The 22,942-nt window shown below is 47.4% G+C and overlaps 1 protein-coding gene across 5 annotated transcripts in view; it reads right to left on the bottom strand.

The window, feature by feature from the left end:
- Window positions 1–22,712, bottom strand: part of GABRE (gamma-aminobutyric acid type A receptor subunit epsilon) — an 89,198-nt gene extending 66,486 nt beyond the window's left edge. For 4 of the 5 annotated variants that reach the window (XM_054040837.1, XM_054040841.1, XM_054040840.1 and 1 more), the window contains exons 1-3: window positions 22,350–22,712; window positions 12,098–12,246; window positions 11,461–11,528 (exon numbers count right to left, since the gene is read on the bottom strand). In XM_054040837.1, the coding sequence (XP_053896812.1) occupies window positions 11,461–11,528; window positions 12,098–12,246; window positions 22,350–22,405 (273 nt within the window). In that variant the 5' untranslated portion in view covers window positions 22,406–22,712. Of the gene's footprint in view, window positions 1–11,460; window positions 11,529–12,097; window positions 12,247–22,349 lie in introns of those variants that run through there. The other variant, XM_054040838.1, reaches the window with a different exon arrangement.
- Between the last annotated feature and the right edge of the window lie 230 nt (window positions 22,713–22,942).

Raw genomic sequence — 22,942 nt, forward strand, 5'->3', positions numbered from 1 at the left:
TCCTAATGTCCAGTTTATATCCATTTGTTCTTGTGTCCACATTGGTACTAAGCTTAAATAATTCCTCTCCCTCCCTGATATTTATCCCTCTGATATATTTATAAAGAGCAATCATATCTCCCCTCAGCCTTCTTTTGGTTAGGCTAAACAAGCCAAGCTCTTTGAGTCTCCTTTCATAAGACAGGTTTTCCATTCCTCGGATCATCCTAGTAGCCCTAATTACAGAGAATCCATGATTTACACTAGTTTAAACCTTCAAGTGACCTGTGCCCCATGCTGCAGAGGAAGGCAAAAATGCCCCAGGGTCTCTGCCGATCGGACCTGAGGGAAAATTCCTTCCTGACCCCAAATATGGTGATGAGTTAGATCCTGAGCACCTGGGCAAGACCCACCAGGCAGATACCTGGGAAAGAATTCTCTGTAGTAACTCAGAGCCCTCCCCTTCTAGGGTCCCATCTCTGGGTATTGGGGATATTTGTACTAGCAGCCACCATGGGCCACATGCCGTTGTAGGCAGTCTCCTCATACCATACCATCCATAAATTTATCAAGCTCAGTCTTGAAGCCAGTTAGTTTTTTTTGCCCCCACTGGTCCCCTTGGAAGCCTGTTCCAGAACTTCACTCCTCTGAGGGTTAGAAATCATCTAATTTCAAGCCTAAACTCGTTGATCGCCAGTTTATATCCATTTATTCTGGGGTCTATATTGGTAGTTAACTTAAATAACTCCTCTCCCTCCCTGGTATTTATTCCTCTGATGTATTTATAGAGAGCAACCATATCTCCCGTCAGCCTTTGCTTGGCTAGGCTAAACAAGCCAAGCTGCTTGTGTCTCCTCTTGTAAGGTAGATTCTCCATTCCTTTGATCATCCTAGTAGCCCTTCTCTGCACCTGTTCCAGACTGAATTCATCCTTCTTACACATGGTTGACCAGAACTGCACACAATACGCTCAATCCAGGATCTGAACATTGTGATCACAGCAGAAAGTGGTGTGCAGACAGCAAATTAATCTGTAGCTTTTGTGAACAAAGACACAGCTCTAAACCTCTGCATCTGCCTCTCCCTCACTTCAGACAAGGCGCTGAGGGTGGAAGGAGGCCACATCAGCTATAGTACACCTTCACAACAAATCATGCTCTGGTGTAAAGGGGCTGCCCAGGAGCTCCAAGGAACTTTCTGATACGGTCTCCCACCATATTCTTGCCAGCAAGTTAAAGAAGTATGGGCTGGATGAATGGACTATAAGGTGGATAGAAAGCTGGCTAGATTGTTGGGCTCAATGGGTAGTGATCAATATGTTGTCGGAGAAAAACTGAGTTTTTACTATTTGTTTAGGTACAGCAAGTCAGAGCTTTATTAACTCTCACATGTGCAGAGGGAGAGCAAACAGGTCTCTTTTCTTGGTAACTAATTACAGCAAGCATTTATACCTTTCATTACAAAAATAATGAGGGACAGCAGCATTTTTGTTTATACATAGGCCATCTTGATATCTTATTTCCTCAGTTGTTTTGACTCTTGCCAACATACAATTATTTTTTATACTTTATTTACCCAAGGTCTTCTACACTTTATTTATGCTGAGGTCATCATAACTTCTTACACAGCTCTTTCTCACCCGCCTCACACAATCTTCGCTTCTACAAATCTCGCGTTATCAGGGTTACAGTTAGCCTGACTCTTGCTAACAAACGTCATGCATTACAGTTCCTTTCTGTCAGTTCTTTTTTCTGCTTCCACAACCCCCCCTTTTGTACTTCTAGTACAACAAACATTCTTAAATTTTTATTTGCATTAAGTCTTGGACTTCTGATTCTAAATCAGATGCTTCAACTTTAGGGGTTTTGATTGGATGCAATGACAATGCATGATTAGCATGAACATGAAAGGTATTACTATTATTACGTTTTTTACAACAACAATAACATAATTTTAAACTAACTAATAACAATACAAGCAATAACATTTTTATAGCAATACTATAATGGGGTTGTTGTACAGCTTTTGTTATAAAGCACAATACATTATATTTAGTACATAAGGTAGCTACTCTATAAGCAGTGTGAAAGGCATACTTTTTTACTTGATATACATTTTGAAGCATGTGAATTTGTCTTTGTACCTCAGAGATTTTCTGAATCTCAGGTAACAATGAAAGCAAATTTTGAAATTTATTAGATAGTAAGCTAGTCTAATTAAAGGGTATTTGGAACTTAAGGGCTACTTGAAAAACTCTATTTGCAGGCCAATAAATGATATGATTGCCTGCAGTGGTAGTGAGATTAAAATGTATGTCTTGCAATGTAGTGGCTTTAACATACACACAGCTATTATTAGCTTAAAAAAATAAGTGTCTTGTTAGGGTAGTTTTTTGTTTTTTACTTTTTTAGCAAATGTAGTCATGAAGAGTAACAACTTCTCCTGGCTTTAGTTTACGGATACACTGAAGCTGTGGGGGTTGTAACGGCCAAAATGTTTATTGTCTTTTTAACTTTACTTAAATGTCAGATGTAATTTTAGGAGCACTGACTAAAAATCGATTGGGCATACTAGGAGGTTTAATTTTTTAGATGTTTCGGTGAATTACTTAATTTTACATGCATTTTTTTTATGGACTTGGCAGGATTCGGTATGTGGGAGCCCACACCTCCTGAACCGGTCTATATGCTTGGAAGGAGCACTGAGAACGTCTACACTTTTACTTAGAAAGTTTTTAAGTATGTTTTTATGGCTACAGATCAGATGGTACTTTTAACGTGTCTGTAAGGGCAGTGGGCCAAGCTTGGTGCTCTAGATTATTCTGAATGGCTATTAGCTGGTCATTTAAGAAATTTTGAATTTTTGAGCATGCTAGATCCCACTGCAATGCCTTCCCAGCCTCAGTGATATTCAATACTATTTTTGTTAGCAACTTTTGGGTCATTGAACTAAGGGCAGAAATAACATGTAACTCACCAACTCCAGCCTGTACTTGGGTTAGTTGTGCTTTAGAAACAAGGCCTATGGCCTTCTTTAGTTGGCCTAATTTTTTATTATGTTTTTGGTTTTTAAAAATATTTTAGACTGCTACTGCATTATTGGCCCTATCTCACAGGGATCCGGTCAAGTCTCTTTTTTTTTTAGAAGAAATAACTCAAGCCCTCTGTTGTGCTAATTTAATGGCAGCCCCCTGTGAGCAATTTGGGTATGTAGAGGTAATCTGGAAACTGGATAAGGGTAATGAAAATTTAACAGTTTCTAGTGTAGTGTTAATTACAGTTTATTGATATTTTAATACATTTTTTTTTGGTGTAGTACTATACTACATTTTTAAGCATGGGTCCCACAAGTTTTTTTTTGCTAGTGTATAATTTTTTGTTTTTTTACTAGGGTCAGTTTTTAATGTTTTTTGTAGTTAGGAATTTTTGGACTTTGTGGTTTTAATGAAGCAAGTGTTTTTTTTTTTTTTTTTTTGAAACAGTGTGGTTTAGCATTATACAGGGGAGAGGTTACTAGCACATTACCCTGTAATGGTTTTGCTTTTTTTAGAAAAATCTAGAGGCACAGTAGGTTTGTCAGTGGACAAGGGAGAGGTTACTAGCACTTTACTTTGTTTTTTTTTTTTTTTTTTTTTTTTTTTTTTTGCTGTTTAGAAGACACAGCAGAGCTAGAAGGAGAAATAGGCTTATTATTAGTCGGAGAGTTCTTTCGAGGTGGAGGGGTTTTTTTACAGTGAGAAGCATGGGTCTAGGCAGGTAGTTTTTGGCACTTCACAGTGGTGGTGGTGGTTAACAGGACTTGGAAAGGGCCTTTCCAGTGTGGAGCCAAAGCAGTCTTTCGTTGATAGACTTTACGTAGACTTAGTTTTTTTGTTTTAATGAATGGCAGGGCTGCTAGGGTCTTTGGGTAGCACTTTTTTTATTTGTGAGAAAAGAAACCTAACACATTTTATTAATGCTTGGCAGTGTTTTTTAGATTTCATAGTTGCTTGGGCACATTTAGGCCCCCCTTTTCTTGGCTATTAGCCAAGTCTTAGCTGTGGGCAGTGTCTTTGGATGGTGCCAGCATTTTATTTTTGGACTGAGCTTGCTAGCTATTTTTTTTTAGTTAACTTATTTTGTTTTTTTTTTTTTTTTTTTTTTTGGCTTTTTTTAATTTACAAAGGAAACTTTTACTTTTTACTTATACACTTTTTTTTAACAATGAACACATACACATTGTTATTATACAGTACATTAGTTTTTTTGTCAGTGTATAACGTTCAGAGAAGGTGCTGTGCAATTTTTAACTTGCTTTTTTTTTTGGGAGGGCAGTTCTTTTACACTTTGAGGTTTTTTGGGGCGTCTTTTTAGTGATTTCAGTCCAGGCCGGCTACTTGTGGCTTTTTTAGCTTTCTTAAACTACGCCAGCTCCAGGGTCGCAAAGGCAGACTGTTGGATTTTACTGGACAGTTAAGCTTTGCAAATGTAATTTTAGCATTTTAACTTGTATTGCTTTTGGTTTGACTATGTCTATATTTTTTTACAGTCAGCTGGGGCCGAAAGCAGTTTTTTTTTATACTTAGTCTGGTTTGCATTGATTTTTGACTTTGAACGCAGATTAATTTTTTTTTTTATTTTTGGACTAAGCTGAATTTCAAATTAACTTGTTTTTTTTCTTAATAGACAAATTGCTTTTATTTGTGTCAGAGGCTTTTTTGTGATTAAAAGCTCCTCTGAGATGTATGATTTTATTTAGATTGAAGGTACTTTTTAGTGGGCATTGTTTAGATGAATTTTCACGCGTGTAATGATTTCAATTCTCTAAATACTTGCAGGTTTTAGTACTATAATGTACGTACATGAAATAAGCTGGGGTACCCTTAGTGGGTGAGAGGGAATCTTTAGACTGTCCCTTACTTATTTTCCAATCACACACACAGGGAGGAGGATGCCTTGTCCGCGCTAGCGGCACATAAACTAAGGATCTTTTCTTACAGGGTATTCACACAGGAGAGACTAACGAGGATGGCCACGACTTTTTTACACCTCCCTTCAGCAAAGAGCGTCGGCTAGTCTCAGAGAGACGGCGCCGCTTACTCTGTTGCATCTAGTGAGATGATCAGACTGTCAGTGGCTCACACGGAGAGGAAAAGGGGAGGGAAGATGGGTGCACACACTCCTAGACCCAGGTAGCCTCCTCGCCGGACGATGCCAGGCCGAGTCAACCTACATGGGTCGGATCTCTTAAAAGATCCTCTAGTTACCGGGCTTGCGTTAGAGTAGTTCTGGTCACGAGCCAAAAGACTTTGCAGAGTACTCTGGGCGTCTTTCGGTAACACTCAATTCACACTGTGTACACACACACACACAGACCATACACACACTAAGGCCTTATACCAGGTACTACTCTTGAGTACTTCCAGGTACTATTTTTAAGTACTTCGATGCATCACTTGAGGCGGTAAAAACTTTTCTTGAGGCGGTAACAACCCCTCAACACAGGTGCAAACTTTATGCACCTAGCATATGCATACAGGGGGCGGCAAACAATTTCTCTATTACGCCGCTCAGCATTTGACCTTGCTGCACAGTCAATAAGTTCGGATGGCGTGAGCCCAACAGGGGCAGACGGCCCCACGGACAGTCCTTCTTCGACACCCCAATAGAGATTTTAAAAGGTCTCTTACCTTTATTGTGGCGCCATGGGGTTCGAAGGGGAACGATCCGTAGCAGCTGCCGGTGCCTCTGCGGGCGTAACCGATCCCGGACGAGCCCCCAAATTGTCGGAGAAAAACTGAGTTCTCACTATTTGTTTAGGTACAGCAAGTCAGAGCTTTATTAACTCTCACATGTGCAGAGGGAGAGCAAACAGGTCTCTCTTCCTGGTAACTAATTACAGCAAGCATTTATACCTTTCATTACAAAAATAATGAGGGACAGCAGCATTTTTGTTTATACATAGGCCATCTTGATATCTTATTTCCTCAGTTGTTTTGACTCTTGCCAACATACAATTATTTTTTATACTTTATTTACCCAAGGTCTTCTACACTTTATTTATGCTGAGGTCATCATAACTTCTTACACAGCTCTTTCTCACCCGCCTCACACAATCTTCGCTTCTACAAATCTCGCGTTATCAGGGTTACAGTTAGCCTGACTCTTGCTAACAAACGTCATGCATTACAGTTCCTTTCTGTCAGTTCTTTTTTCTGCTTCCACAATGTCCATGTCTAGTTGGCAGCCGGTATCAAGCAGAGTGCCCCAAGGGTCGGTCCTGGGGCCGGTTTTGTTCAATATCTTCATTAAGGATCTGGAGGATGGTGTGGAGTGCACCCTCAGCAAGTTTGCAGATGATACTAAACTGGGAGGAGTGGTAGATATGCTGGAAGGTAGGGATAGGATACAGAGGGACCTAGACAAATTAGAGGATTGAGCCAAAAGAAATCTGATGAGGTTCAACAAGGACAAGTGCAGAGTCCTGCACTTAGGAAGGAAGAATCCAATGCACTGCTACAGACTAGGGACTGAGTGGCTAGGCAGCAGTTCTACAGAAAAGGGATTACGGTGGACAAGAAGCTGGATATGAGTCAACAGTGTGCCCTTGTTGCCAAGAAGGCTAACAGCATTTTGGTCTGTATATGTAGGGGCATTGCCAGCGGATTGAGGGACGTGATCATTGCCCTCTCTTTGGCACTGGTGAAGCCTCATCTGGAGTACTGTGTCCAGTTTTGGGCCCCAGACTACAAGAAGGATATGGAAAAATTGGAAAGAGTCCAGTGGAGGGCAACAAAAACGATTAGGGGGCTGGAGCACATGACTTATGAGGAGAGGTTGAGGGAACTGGGATTGTTTAGTCTGCAGAAGAGAAGAATGATGGGGGATTTGATAGCAGCCTTCAACTACCTGAAGGGGGGTTCCAAAGAGGATGGAGCTTGGCTGTTCTCAGTGGTGGCAGACGACAGAACAAGGAGCAATGGTCTCAAGTTGCAGTGGGGGAGGTCCAGGTTGGATATCAGGAAAAACTATTTCACTAGGAGGGTGGTGAAACACTGGAATGCGTTACCTAGGGAGGTGGTGGAGTCTCCTTCCTTGGAGGTTTTTAAGGCCCGTCTTGACAAAGCCCTGGCTGGGATGATTTAGCTGGGAATTGGTCCTGCTTTGAGCAGGGGGTTGGACTAGATGACCTCTTGAGGTCCCTTCCAACTCTGATATTCTATGATTCTATGATTCTATGACTAGATGACCTCCCGAGGTCCCTTCCAAGCCTGATATTCTATGATTCTATGCCTTAAAGGAGTTAGAAGATGAAACAGAGGAAGAGTTGTTGGGACACAGTGAGATGGAGGAGGTGGAGGTGACACATGGAAATAGAGCTGTAGCAGCCACACTGAGGCCTTTTGTTTTAGGTGTCCTGCACCTTTACATTTCTGAGGACTCATTTTGTTCCCCGAGTCACTGCTGCCTAAAGAGGAGATGCACACACTATGCTCTCCCATGGAGACTTTACTTTGGGTTTGTCTTGTTGTTTTCTCCTTGGTAAAATGAAAGCCATTTAGACAGACAGCATGTAGTCTGCTTTGTTAAGGGAAATATAAGGGAACTCATGGAAACACTGAGGAGTGGATTTGTTAGGAGGGAGTGGGCGGCGTTAAGAGCTCACAAACCCCACTGCTCACAGCATGTTAAGAACTGATGTAAAGCGCTGCACTGACAAAGCCATCTGCAGTGTACAAAGGATGTTATTAGTCCACAAACTCTACCTATTCTTGAGTGTCATCTACTGGCACTTATCTATTAACTAACTATTACATGTATATACAGACATAGAGCTTTCCTGTAACAGGTGGGATACATGGAACCAGAGAGGGAACAGATAGGAGGAATGGACAGGGAGCAGGAATGGGCAGAATACAGAGAATCAGAGTGACCGGTCCTGGTAATTTTTAAGATCAGGGATTTTTATTTGCTGATTTTCTCAGACCTTACCATATCCCCACACTGGCTCTGAACAGTACATTAAGATCTGATGGCTGTTTACGGTGAGCAGTGGACTCTGTCTCACACCTGAGATAGTGGCAGCAATATGGAGCAATCATATGATCTCATCCCACCTCATATCCCTTGCACCCCTCTAAGTCCCTCTCAATTGATGCCAACGTTCCGGCACGTATAGTACAGCTAGCAGCACTGGACAGGGCTGGCTTGGTTGTCTGCCTTACCCACAGGGCTACCTGGAATGCAGCTAAGAAATTCAACATGGCAGCCATCCTGCTGCACCCCTCCCCTTCTCCTTCTTGGGGAGGGGGTTTTCTCATCACCCACATGTGTAACTTTCATCTGCCTTGAGCCACCTCCCTGAAAAGCACTGGGCAAGGGGAAGCAATGGAAGAGGCCCTCTGAATATAAGATGGGGGAGTCATTCCCTAAGCCTCCTGATAATATCTTCATTATTCAAGCAGTGCACAGCCAGGTCCCCATCTGGCTAGCTTGCATGCTGCCATCTGCAGTATTCACTTCCCAGGGGCAAACACTGCTACACCTTATGGCTTACATTTAGAGACAGTCCAAATGTTTTAATCAAAACTTAGAAACAACCCCCCCCCACACAAAATGGTGGCTCAACCAAAATGAACCCATTTGTAGAACATCTTTGTCTTCATTGAAATTATCAACTTTTTCAATGAAAAAGAATGGAAACTGAAAAATTTCCAGGGTCTGGTACAAACTTTCAGCTTTAATTTGTTTTTTTTTTGGTAAAATAAAATAAAGTCGAGTTCCTGGAAACCAAAAACGTCCTCAATCCCCCGGTCCAAATTTTACTGATAACTATCTTCAAAACCTTTCAGTTAGTTTCTTTACTGAACCCATGAATGGATTTCATGAAAAGTTTTTTGGGGAAAAGGAACTTTTTAAAAATTTCTCCCCCTAAAAATTGGCATTTTCCAATCACCTAGAGTTAGCTTGCACGCCCGTTGGGGCAGAGACCTTCTTTCTGTTGTGTGTTTTTACAGGGCCTAGCGCAATGGGGTCCTGGTTCTTGTGTGGGGCCTGTATATACTACTGCAATTAAAATATGAACATTAATTATGGCTGCTCAGTCTGACCCATCCAGATTTCATACATGGCAACCTACAAGCTCATGCACCCATATTTCACACTATGATTCCATTACCATAGCAACTATCCCCAGGGTGTATATTCCTATCTCCCGGTGAATTACACTGCTCTCTCTCACACAGCCTAACATCTCATCGTGACACACTGTCATCCCAGCAGCATCAGTGCTGTTCACTAGTATGAAGGGTGCCTGAGAATGAGAACAATCTCCTTCCTTCCCACCAGGCTGGGGGAAGCTGTCACACAAAGATGCCTGTTCATGCATCAAAGATCAGGAAGGCAACAGCATCCATCACTGTCAGAACATCCTCTGTCACTTGGTGGTGCAGGATCATTTATCCAAAGCGCAGGCACCTGGGGCATTTGGAGAAGGGGGACCTGGTGTAATGGGGTTCACTCACCACTGCTTCTGGGGATCAGCTCTTGTTCAGTCTAGACCCCCCTTTTGTCACTCACTCGCTCCATGGTCCCTCTGACTCTCCAGGACTTAGGGTGCTCTCTCTTCTTGACTCATCCCTCCTGCCAGGTCACTATATTATTTTCCCCTTCCAGGGTTGCCAGACAATCCCGCCAGACAATTTGCCCATGCACCATCACAGGCAGTCCTCCATGCCAATTCGCAGTCTGTGCTACTTCCCCAGTGGCTGGTACGGGAACCTGGGCCCACTTGCTACTCCAGGTTCCAGCCCAGGGACTCTATCAGTGGCAGCCAAGGTCTGCACAATCTCAACCCCCACTGCTCTTTCTTTGGCTTCTTCCTTGCATAGGCTTTCTTCCCCACAACTCCTTTGGGTAAACCACTTCCATCAGGGACAGGATTCCAGGGCTTGTGCTCCCCACTGCATCTCCTTCTACCCACCACTCTGTGCCCAGAGAGTGACCACCAGCACTTTCCCTGCAGCCCACTTCTGCTCTCAACTTCCTGGCATTATACAAGCCCAGCCTGCTCCTGCCCAGCTGGGCTTCATCATCCCCTAGACCAGGGTAGGCAACCTTTCAGAAGTGGTGTGCCGAGTCTTCATTTATTCATTTTAATTTAAGGTTTTGCGTGCCGGTAATACATTTTAACGTTTTTTAGAAGGTCTCTCTCTATAAGTCTATATTATATAACTAAACTATTGTATGTAAAGTAAACAAGGTTTTCAAAATGTTTAAGAAGCTTCATTTAAAATTAAATTAAAATGCTGATCTTACACCACCAGCCTGCTCAGCCCACTGCCAGCCTGGGGTTCTGTTCACCTAGGTCGGCAGTGGGCTGAGCGGGGCCTGCGGCCAGGATGCTGGCTGGCAAGGGGCCGGCAGCCAGGACCCCAGACCTGGGGGGAGGCTCAGGGGTCAGGGCAGAGGGCTGGGTGTGTGTGTGGGGGGTGCAGGGCAGAAGGCTGGGTGTGTGTGGGGGGTCAGGGGTCAGGGCAGAGGGCTGGGTGTGTTTGGGGGGTGCAGGGCAGAAGGCTGGGTGTGTGTGGAGGGTTCAGGGGTCAGGGCAGAGGGCTGGGGGTGTGTAGGGGTACAGGGCAGAAGGCTGGGTGTAGGGGGGGTTCAGGGATCAGGGCAGAGGGCTGGGGTGCTCCCAGCCCCCTGCCATGAGCGGCTCATGGCAGGGGTCTGGAAGGGATATGCCCTCTTCCACCCCCTTCCCCAAGGTCCCATCCCTACCTCTTCTCTGCCTCCTCTACGGAGCAGCGAGCACGCTGCCATTCGTCCCCCTCCCCCTCGCAAGGGCCATCAGCTGATCAGCGGCAGAGAGAGGGAGGGGGAGGAGGAGGGGCAGGAAAGCACCACGTTGGGGGAAGAAGTGGGGGAGGGGGGAAGCTTGGCTGCCACAGGACCAAGCTTCTGCCTCCTGCCCCCGCAGGGGAGAGTGGTGGGTGGGGGGGCTGAGTGGGGCTGGGGGCCGGGACCACAGCAGGCAGCAGTGTGCCAGTCAAAATCAGATTGTGTGCCCTGTTTGGCACGCATACTGTAGGTTGCCAACCTCTGCCTTAGACCTTAGCAGCCCTGCCTCTCCTCCAGGTACAGTTTATAAGGTTAATTGGGCCTCATCTGAGCCACCTTAACCCATTCAGGGCTGGTGTGTATGTGTGTGTGGTGCGGGGGCCTTCTTTTTGGCCTGCAAAACCAGAACCCAGCAGGCAAACATTTCCAAGCCCCAGACTTGCCTGTCTCCAGCAGCAATCAGCTGTGCTCCTGGCATCTCTTTCCCAGGGAAGGAGAAGAAATCTGGATCCCTCTGTAAAAGTGCCACCTAGGCCATGACACATGACACAGGGATGGTAATGATTTGGAGGCATTTCGGGGGTGGGAGGCTCAGTTGAGATCCCAAATTCCCTGTTCTCACTCTCTACAATCTTCCTTGGCCCTAGTAGCCTTTAACACTCACCATCTGGATGACGGAGACCGGCCCAATGCTGTTCACATAGATATCCACATCGATGAATGTGGGCTTGACTGGAAAGAGAGTGAAAAGGACGTGGATGAGCCAGGGGCAGGTGCGTACAGGGAGGAACATGGGAGTATGGGTGGAATAGGCAGGCACAAGCTGAAAGCCCCTGAATTGAGGGCTGGGAGACCGCAAGAGAACTATCAGCGCTAGACCTGGAACGTGGGTGTATAGATCTGGGGGTTCTAGAATAGCTTGAGGCTATTTCTGTTACAGGATGGGGACTGCAGGGAAAAACTCACATTGCTGAGTTCCCTTTGCTGGTATTGGTGGACACCGCTGGGAGGAAGCTCACAGCACTGGATTCCCCCTTAGCTGTGCTGACAGGGCACCACTGGGAGGAAGCTCACAGCACTGGATTCCCCCCAGCTGGTGCTGACAGGGCACCGCTGGGAGGAAGCTCACAGCACTGGATTCCCCCCAGCTGGTGCTGACAGGGCACCGCTGGGAAGAAGCTCAAAGGGTCTGGAACAAACCGAGCATTTCCTGGAAGCAACCATTAAGAACTTACTCCCTCCCCGCACACCAATGGGCCTGGAGACCCAGGAAAGGCTGAGGCTCGGAGGGGGGCACTTACTGCCGATGTCGGGCCTCAGTTTGTTGTCATAGTTCTTCAGCAGTGAGTTGAGGATTTGTGTGGCGTCCGTCTCCTGCGCCTTGGGGGTCAGGACCCAGGTTTTATTGACACTGAGGTAATCGTAGTCATACTCCTCCATGCTTTCTGTCCTGGAGTAAACAGGCAAAGAATGAGCGAGCCGCCCCCATGGCCCCAAGGCTACCCACCATCACAGGGATAAAGCAGGACTGCGCCTCAGAGGAATACACCCGCCCTTGGGAGTTTCTAAGGTTCTCCAGGGTCTACCTCAGACACTTGCCCAGCATTCTCACTATGTCCTGGGGCAATGGGTAGAGCAAACTGGAGTAGGAAGGGGAGTTGGATTTCCTACCATTGCCTTTTTCTTTCCCCCACTCCAAGGTCAGCTTGAGGCATTTATAAGGTGCTCAAGGAGAGAGGGCCAGGAGCTTTCCTTGCTACTAGGGTCAGGGCTCCATTCCTTCCTTTGAACTACTCAGGGAAGCTGGTTATCCATGGAGGGGAAGCTCCCTGCACCCTCCTGGAGCTCCCTCAGGAGCCATGTTGCACATTTGTACCCCTACAACCGGTCTGTGCCTAGCAAAGCACAGTCCTGCCCTCAATGAGAATATGGTGTCCTAGTCACAAAGAGAATTGCACCTCTAACCCCTCCTGTCTCATCAAGTCCCTCCACTACCATATCTTGGGCCTCAAGCCATCCCCTGGCCCCAAGTGGAACCACATGATTCACCCACTCTCAGAGCAGGCCCTGGGTGGCAGCTCCCTAGTACTAACCGAGATTACCTACGTGATATAGGCTTTATTCCCCACAACAGTCCTGATAGTGGTTATTACACTGACCAAACAGCCTTCTCAAAGCCAAGCCTTATTTACTTAGAACAAAAGCATTTAAGAGACAACAGGTCTTAAGGGAATAAAGCAGACTGTATGCATGTCTAGGGCACCAGGTGTCTAATCATCTTTCATGCGGGGATCCTGGCAGGTCTCAGATTCCCAGAGATCCCCCCATAATCTCCAAGACTAGTGTCATAGTCTGGTCCCTTAACTCACCAACCATTTCTCCCTGTTTCAGGGAAACTGTTGACTTCCAGGCTTGGCAAGACAAGTTTGCCTCTTCCTTGAAGGTAACAGTTTGCTCCACTCTTTTTCAAGTAGATGCTAGGCTGCCTTTACCTAGAGTTCCTGGGTTGCTTTCCTGTTTGCTTTTCCCACAGCTCCCTACTAAGTCAGATCACTACCATCATCCAGGAAGTTCCAATAACCCCCAGTAGTTATATTGACCACACTATTCATTCCATCAGTACATCGCAGTACCGATCGATTACTACAGAGCAATTCCACATCTACATTTGCTATGACTTTTAAGAATGTCTCCTAGCTGTACATGTCAGTTGTCATTCTCTCCAGTGCTGGAGAGGGCTTCTCCACGGGAGCTGCCATTGTGCTGATACATCCCAGCAGCAGCCCTGCAACGCTGACACGGAAGCAGGACCTGGGAATGCAGACCTCCTTTTAATACAGAAGGAGGCAAAGACTGGCAGAAGGCTTGAATTGAAACACTATTCCCTTCCAAAGTTGTAGTTAATTAATCAGGGGTTCCTAATGTTAAAACCCATATAAAACTTGTTCCATGACCTGACTGAAGTTCTCTGCCTTTCCTGTGTGTTCAGAGGTGGAGGAGTTTTTGTTATCAGAGGATCGGACCCATTTAGCTGTCTGCCTGCCTCTGTGTTTTAGATATTTACACATCGTGTCATCACTTCCTGTCTGATTGCTCATTATCCCTTTTGATTATGGGAAAGGAGTCGTGTGCAAGTTTGCTAGGATTCCTTTTCCTATCCAAGAGGAGGCAGTGATTGGACTAGGTTGTATATTACGCTGCTGTTTGCCTTTTTAACATGCCCAATCGGAAGAAGCAAAGAGTGGAGATTGTTGCAGTAGGAAAGAAGGGATCACCTGCTGGCAATGAGCCACCTACCTATTTAACTGGGCCTAAAGGTCTTGGGCCAGAGGCAGCCCCGCCGGTGCAGGCTGGAGTAAATTACGCACTAGCCTGGCCCAGCTCAGGGTGGAATAACTCAATGGCGAGCAGGCAACCCTGGCATTATGCCTCTCCATCTACTGCCACCTATCCTTTGTGTGGTGGTGGTTCACAGCAAGCCCTTCAATAGAGGAATTATACCAGCAGAAACCAGAGTAACCCTGGGTTACATCTAGCTCTCATTTTAATGTTCTTTAGACCCTCTTGTAAGGGAGCCCTGAACAGGTCACATGCAGGGATTGACCCCAGGACTTAGGACTTGAAAAACAACACACTGCTACACCTGATCTAAAGCCCAAGTCCCACAACAGCAAGGCAGTAGCAGACTCACCAAACTCAATACCAGATGCCACCACCCAGGGCCAGCTCCAGCATTTCTGCCGCCCCAAGCAAAAAAAAAAGCCGCGATCACAATCGCGACCGGCGGCAGCAATTGGGGGGGGGGGGGGGGGGAACCCGCGATCGGCGGCGGCAGTTCAGCGGCAGGTCCTTCACTCCTAGAGGGAGTGAGGGACCTGCCGCCCCTGAATTGCCACACGTGCCGCCCCTCTCCCTTGGCTGCCCCAAGCACCTGCTTGTTAAGCTGGTGCCTGGAGCTGGCCCTGCCACCACCAGAGTCCTTATATGCTATATCAGGGTGGGTTACTCTACTTTCAGGCTGGCACAGTAATGTCTATTAGGAGAGTGGGGCTTCTTGTGTGATTTGGAGGGTTTTTTGTGTGGCATTTCCATATTGGCAAAAGCTCTAGAGCAGGCCCAGTTATACCAGTGTAAAAGAGCTTTTGCCAGTACACTTATTTTGCTCCCTGGACTGCTATAAGCTACATCAGAGAAAGCACATTTTTGCCAGTATAAACTGCATCTACACTAAGGTTTTCCAGCATAGCTATTCCAGCAACCCTTTTCTAGTACAGACCTGGCCTTATCCCCCATTAAGGGCTAAAGTATCTTGTTATTAGATCCATGGGGAGGATTTAGTTCAGTTCCAGGTGAAATGGTCCTTTTCTGTTGCTACACACCATTGCCAGGTTGTGACAAAAATATCTGGAAGGAGGGCGTGTGTGTGCATGTTTGGGTTAGGAAAGGGTGTGGCTCTAATGACACCCCTTCCCAGCTCCCTGTTTCCCAGCCCCCCCCCCCCCCCCCCCAAGTCAGGCTGGGAAGATGTACTAACTGATGCCCAAAAGCTACTGCAAAGACAGAGCAAACAGGGAGATAGAAAGCCGTGTCTGTGCACTGAGACACACGCACAGCTGCCAATGGAAATGTCACATAGCAAATATTTAGCAATCAAGCACATGCAGTGGCTGTTCCCGGGACTGGAGGATATATCTCCTTGTGCCCAAGCAATTCTGATTGGCAACTTGTGACAGGTACAATCCAGCCCCCATATGTCTCCTGCAGACACAGGGGGAAGCTGGATCCCCGCTCCTCACATCAGCTCGTCGAAATGTCAAACCACTCACCTCTCAGCATGGCAACGCAGCTGAGAAGTGGGTGAGCAGAGTGAAGCAGTCAGAGCTCAGCAAGGAGCTGGGTGGGCAGCGGGGCTGTCAGACATCTGGCGAGGAACCCCCCTGGTATGGCAAACACTGTGAATGACACAATCGCTCCCTGCCCTGCGACCAGGCTGTGTGGCATGTGTGACAGCGATCAGATGCACTCTTGTTTATGGATGGAGTCAGATATCCCCTCCTTGGGCAACGCGTGACATTATTGCGCAAGAACGCAGTGTTATTTGCTTTGTGTCTGTAATTCCGAGTGTTGCTTTTCTCAAGCAGCCTCTTGCTGTGTTGAGGACGATGGCACAGGAAAGGGGACTGATAGCTGCTGAACAATCAGAGCCTCTATTTCTGCCTGCGAGGCCAGCTAATCCAAAGAGCTCAGGTTTTCCAGGGCTCAGCCCCCAATGATCTGCTCTCTTCTTCAAATCTGGCCTCAATTAGAGGAGCTGCGCCTCTCCAAAAATTCTAGCCCTAGCAGTTATGCCGTGTGGTGCAGTCTAGCAAAGAGGTGACTGGGAGTCAGGAGACCTCCATTCTGTTCCTATCACTGCCACAGTCATTTAACCAACCCCCTCAGTTTCCCCAGTCACAAAAGATGGATGATGTTACTTCCACACCTTTATGAAGTGTCTTGAGAGCTATGAATTCATAGCACTGGATATGTGCTCTGTATTATTTTTATCACGGGACGTGACAGAGCAAGCTTCCCTGCACCCTGACAGCCAGTGTGCCCCAACTCTGGGATAATTCTATACTCATTGGCCAAACAGTGCTGCTGCAATTAGAATTTAGCGTCAGATACAAATGAGGATATTTTTGTGATGTGGACACGTGCCCTCCGGGAAGCAGCCTGGTGCTGTAGATACATGGCACTGAACAACTGTCACTGGATTTAAGCTGTCAACGGGAAGGTGTAAAACTCAGCAGCACATTCTCAGTCCCCAGAGCTGGCCAGTTCCTTTCGTGTGCTTTTATGGCTGGTACTTTTTACTTTCAAACCTAAACTCCCGGTGCACAGCTGGGAAAACTTTTTCAGACAAATTGTTTATTCGCCACAAAATGCAGTTTTGGGTTGTGAGTTTGTGTCAAATTCAGCAAATAGTTTTGGCCAAAAAAAACAAAGATTTTTCCTACCCAAAAGTCAACATGTTTTGTTTCTACTTTTCATTTAGAAAATGAGTTAGTCATTTAAACGAGCGAGCAAACAAATGGGTTAAAAAAAACCCAACCACAAATGAAACAAAATGAAAACACAAAAACAAAGAATAATAATTATTTTCAGATTGCATTAAGTGTTTTGTTTGCTCCAAAATCAAATGAAATAAATGGAAAAAGCTGTTATTCACTCAGTTCTCTCTAACTGTAAGCCCAGGGTTAGTAGAAGTCAAGAAGCAGACCCTGGGTTTGTTATCCTGGGGCGTGAGCATCTGCACTTATTTGTAACCCCAGGTTAGGAACTGTTGAACCCTGGGTCTACACTGCATCATGTGGGCCTGAATCCAACCACCCATATCCCAGACTTCCTAGTGCCCTCCCAAAATGTGGCCACTCTAGCCCTTTCTTCATGGTGCAGTGTGGGAAAACTGGACTTTCCAGAGGAGAAAGGAAGTCAGCCCATGGGATTGTGGGATACTTTTGGCAGGCTCTCAGAGCACAAGTCCAGTGGGGCTGCATCTACACTGGAAAGCAATATGGCTTGCACCAGGGTTCCCAGCTTGACTTAGGCTTGGACCCTTCACCCCTGTAGGGTGCTAGGTCAGAATCCTGGGTTAGGGCGATTTGGGTGTAGACAAAAGGGGGTGAGGCTTGAGCCTGAGTTCATACTCTGGGCTTACACTGCAGTGTGGACATACCCTAGGTGTCCATGGGTGATCATTATCCCACACTTGCATCTTTACCTCTTGAGGGATCCAGTTGCGGGGGCCTTCCCATGTAATGAAAATATCATGCACCGAGTTCTCCTTTTTGCCACATGTAACAGTGTCACTGAATATCTGTGCTAGGTAGGATAAAAGTCTCTGTACATTCAGATATGGGCAGAGAGGAGGAAATAAGCAGTCTGGCCAGTGTGACCCCAACCAGAGGGGACACCTTGAATCAGGACCCTGTGCACAATGTTACCCCAGGGGTGGGCAGCCCTTTGGCGGGGATGTAGAAACCCCTGCCACAGATACATGCCTCACCCCCAAATTAAAGGGGCAGGCAGAGCAGGGTCTTGAATGTAGCTGGGTGACCTCTTGGTGGGCTCTGACATGCTGGCAGTGGGGAATCCCTCAGAGAAGGGGAGCTCATCCAGGAGCACAGTCTCTGAGGTGGCATCATGGGTGGGCATGTCAGATACCACGCAACCTAACCAGCCCTTCAGGAGAAGCAGAAGCTCCTGAACTGCTACCAACATGGATCTCCCCTAAAGATGGGCCCAGCACAGCCCCCTGGATTCACACAGCTCAGCACTTTGGGTAAGTTCAGGTCCTGATCTGGCTTGGGATGGGCTCCAACCTGCAGCATCCCAAAGGGGAATCTGTGACTCAGCCCACTGCACATTTATTGCCACCAGTGCCTAAGGGCCCAACTGCAGGGGTCTCACTGTCCCAGAGGTCAATGCTCCGCTGTACTAAACTAAACAGGTCCTCAGCTGGTGTCATGTGGCGTAGCTGTGTTGCCTTCAGTGGCAGGAGTTGTGCCCATTCACACTGCTGGGGATCTGCCCTAGGAAATGATGACGCGTAAGACGCCTCGGCCCCGTTGCTGGGTGGGTGGTCTGGGGAGTGTGGAGTTAGCTGAACACAAAGGATCCAGCTGGTGCCAGGGGACTCGTCGTTGCAGCTCATGCTGGGCGGAGAGATGGAATGAATCAGTTTGAGCTCTACCAACTGGTCACATCCAGGCTCAGCCCCACTTGGATTGAGCCCCGGGCACTAAGTGTGACAGAGTCTCACATCACAAGCCGTAGGCGTGAAAATCCAGCAAATATGGGCTGGGAAGCTGGTGGACCTCACTCTCCTCCCACCCCTCAGCAGCCATCCGCTCCCACCCCACAAGCTCCATGCTTAGCTTAGAGCTGTTCGGGAGTGGGGCTCGCTGGAGAACCCCAAGTCTCTTTGGGGGATGGGAGAGGCACTCTTGTGGAGACATAGCTGGCTGGGGGAGGGAGAGACGGAACAGTTGATCGCGTGGGGCTTCCCCCTTAGAGATGTGAGTACATGGAATTAAAACCTCCAAATAACCCTGCAACCTTCCAACCTTCAACTGTAGTGCTCAGTGAGCGAATCTGTCACTGGAGATGCCCGGGCCATAAAGCAGAGCACTTCTGCCAGGATCCACATTCTCAGCCTCAGAGTATAGGAAGATCCACAAACTAATATACTAGTGCAAGGAATTTCACTCTCAGCCTTTGCACTCAGATACTATGGTGATGTGCACATTAGACAGCACAGCAGGACACACTAGCAGTGCAAGAGTTCATGTCCCCAGCCTCATAAACCAGAAGGATCCATGTAATAGTGCAATAGCACCAGCATTCATGCCCCCAGCCTCAGAGTTCACTAGGACCTGCACATTAGTGCAATTGCACTGGGGTTCATGAAGATCCACACACTAGTGCAAATGCACTGGGGTTCATGTTCCCGGCCTTGGCATTCCGGAGGATTGACACACCAGCATACTGGTATCAGGATTCATGCTCTCTGCCCCAGACTGCATTTGTAATGGGATTTGATCGGCTTTACGTCGGCTTATTCTGCCAATTAGCTTCAGCCAGTAAAATCCCTCTTCCCCCGAGCCCGGGGGGTAATGATCTGCTGACAACATGTTCTTTTCCCGATCTGGCCGTTAAGCTCACCAGCAGGGTTAGGAATAGTAAAAACGTGAATACCCTTGCTTGGGGCTTTCAGCGCTGTTTACAGAAAAGCTTTACAAGCTGCTGGCTTTGGGACAGAGCCCTAATCGCCCCACACAATGCCACTGGAGCATCCCATTGAAACGGGCATCAAGGTCCCGGGAAACAACAGGGACCTGCCAACCTGCAGAGTTTGTCAGAGATGAATGCTCCCTCCCTCCTTCCTGGCTCTGTTCTTCAACCATGGGGTGCCCATCCTGGGATGCCCTGGGTGCTTCCTGATCATGGTTGGCCACCTTGCATGCTGGATACATGTGCTCCCTCCTGCCACACTGGCAAACTGTGCCCTCCTGGAAGTGGACCCTGATCCACTGAAAAGGGGCAGGCAGAAATGCACAGCCTCCTTGACCCATGTGCATTAGTGGCTGAGTCCTACGAGGGACTGAGCGTTCCTCCCCTTCCCATTGCAGTCAGTGGGAACGGCTGGCACTCACAGCCAGAGATGAGACACATCTGCAGGAGATTTGAGTTACAAGGGTGCAAAAAGAATCTAAGGCAAACGTTTTTCTCTCTCTGCATGGAAAGAGTCCTTTGAAGTCAAAGGGATTTACACCAGTTGAGGAGCCTGGCCAGTAGCTAGAAGCATCAGTTGGATTCCAAAACAAACCAGAAGAGAGAGAAAGAGGAAATTAAGACAAAAAGGAAAATGTAACAATACTGACAGTGCTGGGAAATCTGTGTCTGCTCTATGCTTGTGCACTGCAGTGTCGTTTGTCTAAGGCTCTCAAGGTGCTGTACCATGGGGTGAAAGTATCGTTATTATCCCCATTTCACAGGTGTGGAAACTGATGCACAAAGAGAAGTGACTTGTCCAAGGTCACATAGTGAGTCAGTCAAGCTGGGAACGGAACATAAGAAAGGTCACATTGGGTCAGACCCATGGTCTATGTAGCTCAGCACCCTGTCTTCTGACAGAACAGAGGCCAGTGCCAGATGCTTCAGAAGAAAGGAACAGATCAGGGCAATTTACAGAGTGATCCATCCCCTGTCGCCCAGCTTCTGGCAGTCAGAGATTTAGGGACACCCAGATTATGGGGTTGTGTCTCTGACCATCTTGGCTAATAGCCATTGATAGGCCTATCCTCCATGAATTTATACTTCTGGTTTCACAGCATCCCCTGGCAACAAGTTCCACAGGTTGACTGCGTTGGGTGAAGAAGTTCTTCCCTTTGTGTGTTTTAAACCTGCTGCCCATTAAATTTAATTGGGTGACCCCTGGTTCTTGTATTGTGTGAAGGGATAAACAACACTTTCTTATTCACTTTCTCTGCACCATTCATGGTTTTATAGACCTCTATCAGATCCCCCTCAGTTGTCACTTTTCTAAGCTGAACAGTCCCAATCTTTTAAATCTCTCCTTGTACGGAAGCTGTTCCAGACTCCTAAGAATTTTGGTTGCCTTTTTCTGTAACTTTTCCAATTCTAATATATCTTTCTGGAGATGGGGTGACTAGAACTGGAGGCAGTATTCAATGTGTGGGCGTTCCATGGATTTATATAAAGCCATTATGATATTTTCTGTCTTATTTTCTATCCCTTTCCTCATGGTTCCTAATATTCTGTTAGCTTTTTCAACTGGTGCGGCACTGAGCGGATGTTTTCGGAGAACTATCCACCCTGAATCCAAGATCTCTTTCTTAAGTGGTAACTGCTAATTTAGACTCTATCATTTTGTATGTATAGTTGGGATTATGTTTTCCGATGTGCATTACTTTGCATTCATCAGCATTGAATTTCATCTGCCATTTTGTTACCTTAGCCCAGATCTCCTGACTCCCAGTCCTCTCCACTGAATATGGGATCAAGGCAATGGCCTTTTCTTCAGAAATCATCCCTCTCCGCAGCATACTAGCTGCAGGGGATTGAGGGAAGGTTGATGGAGCCAGGGTGGGAGTTCTCTGCTTGCCTGGGGTTCAGAGCAGTGGCAGGTTCATGCAGGCACACATGGCATGGTGCTGAGGGAATGGTAATGGCAGATGGGCAGAGTGGGCGCAGCATGTGGGTTTGGGGATGGACGGGGGAGCCTGAAACGTCACATCTGGCCAGAGAGGCAATTTCCACCCCGGCTGGAAGCCAATGCCAGAAAACAGTGAGAAAGCCCACCATGTGGAGATTAGTGCTAACCCTTGTGTGACAGAGCCACCTCCGGGACCATCTGCTCCCTCCCCACTGCACTTCTGGGCCCTCTCATCGGACTCTTGAACCGAGCAAGAGAGACGTGCTATTCCACATGCAAAACAATACTTGGCACCTTTCACCTGAGCCTCCCAAAGTGGAGAACAGCTGTTAACAAAGACAGGCAGCGTCTCTGAGAGCTGTCATGCCCCATTCTACAGTGGAGAGCAGTGAAGTGCTGAGAGGAGAAGGGACTTGTCCAAGGTCACCCAGCAGGTGACAGGGCACAAAGAGAATGCAGGGGGTCCTGACTCCTGTGCCAGATGTATAGGGACAGGGAGCATCCCTGGTTAATTGCTCATCATTCCAAGCACCTATCTGCTTCTTCGTACTATGTTTAGTCCCTTCCCTCCAGGGAGCAGAACTAGTGGCTCTGCCCCAAAGGTCCCATAAGGCTTCTTTCCTTTCCACGACTCCAACCCCACCTGGCATGCGAAATGAAGGCAGAAGGGTCCGAGCTTGGACCAGACAAGCAACACAGCCTACAAAATACAGCCGGGCTCATTAGGAGCAGGCAGGCGAGTGGATGCCAGGGAGAGGGTGAGGGGGTTGTTATCAATCCCAGCGTCTCTTTGGGGTTGGGGTAGGTATATTAGGAGAAAGCAGGGTTCTCACCTTATCTGTAGGGCGGGATAGATTGTCAGGTACATCAGGAAAACTTTCCCAGCCATCTTAAACGCACGAGCCAGGCGATCCCAGGGAAGCGCAGTGTCCACATAAAGAGAGGCAGCTTGGGCTGGCGTGACTGCAGTTTGACAGATTCCTTCCTATCCAGTTTGCAGGGGGGCCCAGGGGCTCCCCTCTCTCCTTCCCCAGTCTGCCCCAAAGGATGGCCAGCTCGGTCCAGGTGTGCTGCAGCTGGAGTCTCTGGGGACCAGGAAAGAAAACACTTGTAGCAACCAAACAAAAAACTAAAGGTGGTGGTGGCGGGGGAAACCCACCCAGGAGAATCCAAGTTCAGAAGGAGGAGGAAAGCCAAGCCTGGTGCCTTTGTGTCTCTTTGACCTCCAGCAAGTTTAGGGGCTTTTCTTCCATTCCTGCCTGCTTGGGCACGGCCTCTGTGGCTTTATTGTTGAATTCCCAATGTCCAATCTCTTTACGGAAGGGTTTCCCCTCTTCTCTTTTCTCCCAGCTCACCAGCTGTGGCTGTGCCCAGCAGACAGGTGCAGTGAGAGCTGTGTGTGTGCGCACAGCACAAGCCCCACCGG

This window comes from Malaclemys terrapin, chromosome 9, assembly GCF_027887155.1.
Source record: "Malaclemys terrapin pileata isolate rMalTer1 chromosome 9, rMalTer1.hap1, whole genome shotgun sequence".
Lineage (NCBI taxonomy): Eukaryota > Metazoa > Chordata > Testudines > Emydidae > Malaclemys > Malaclemys terrapin.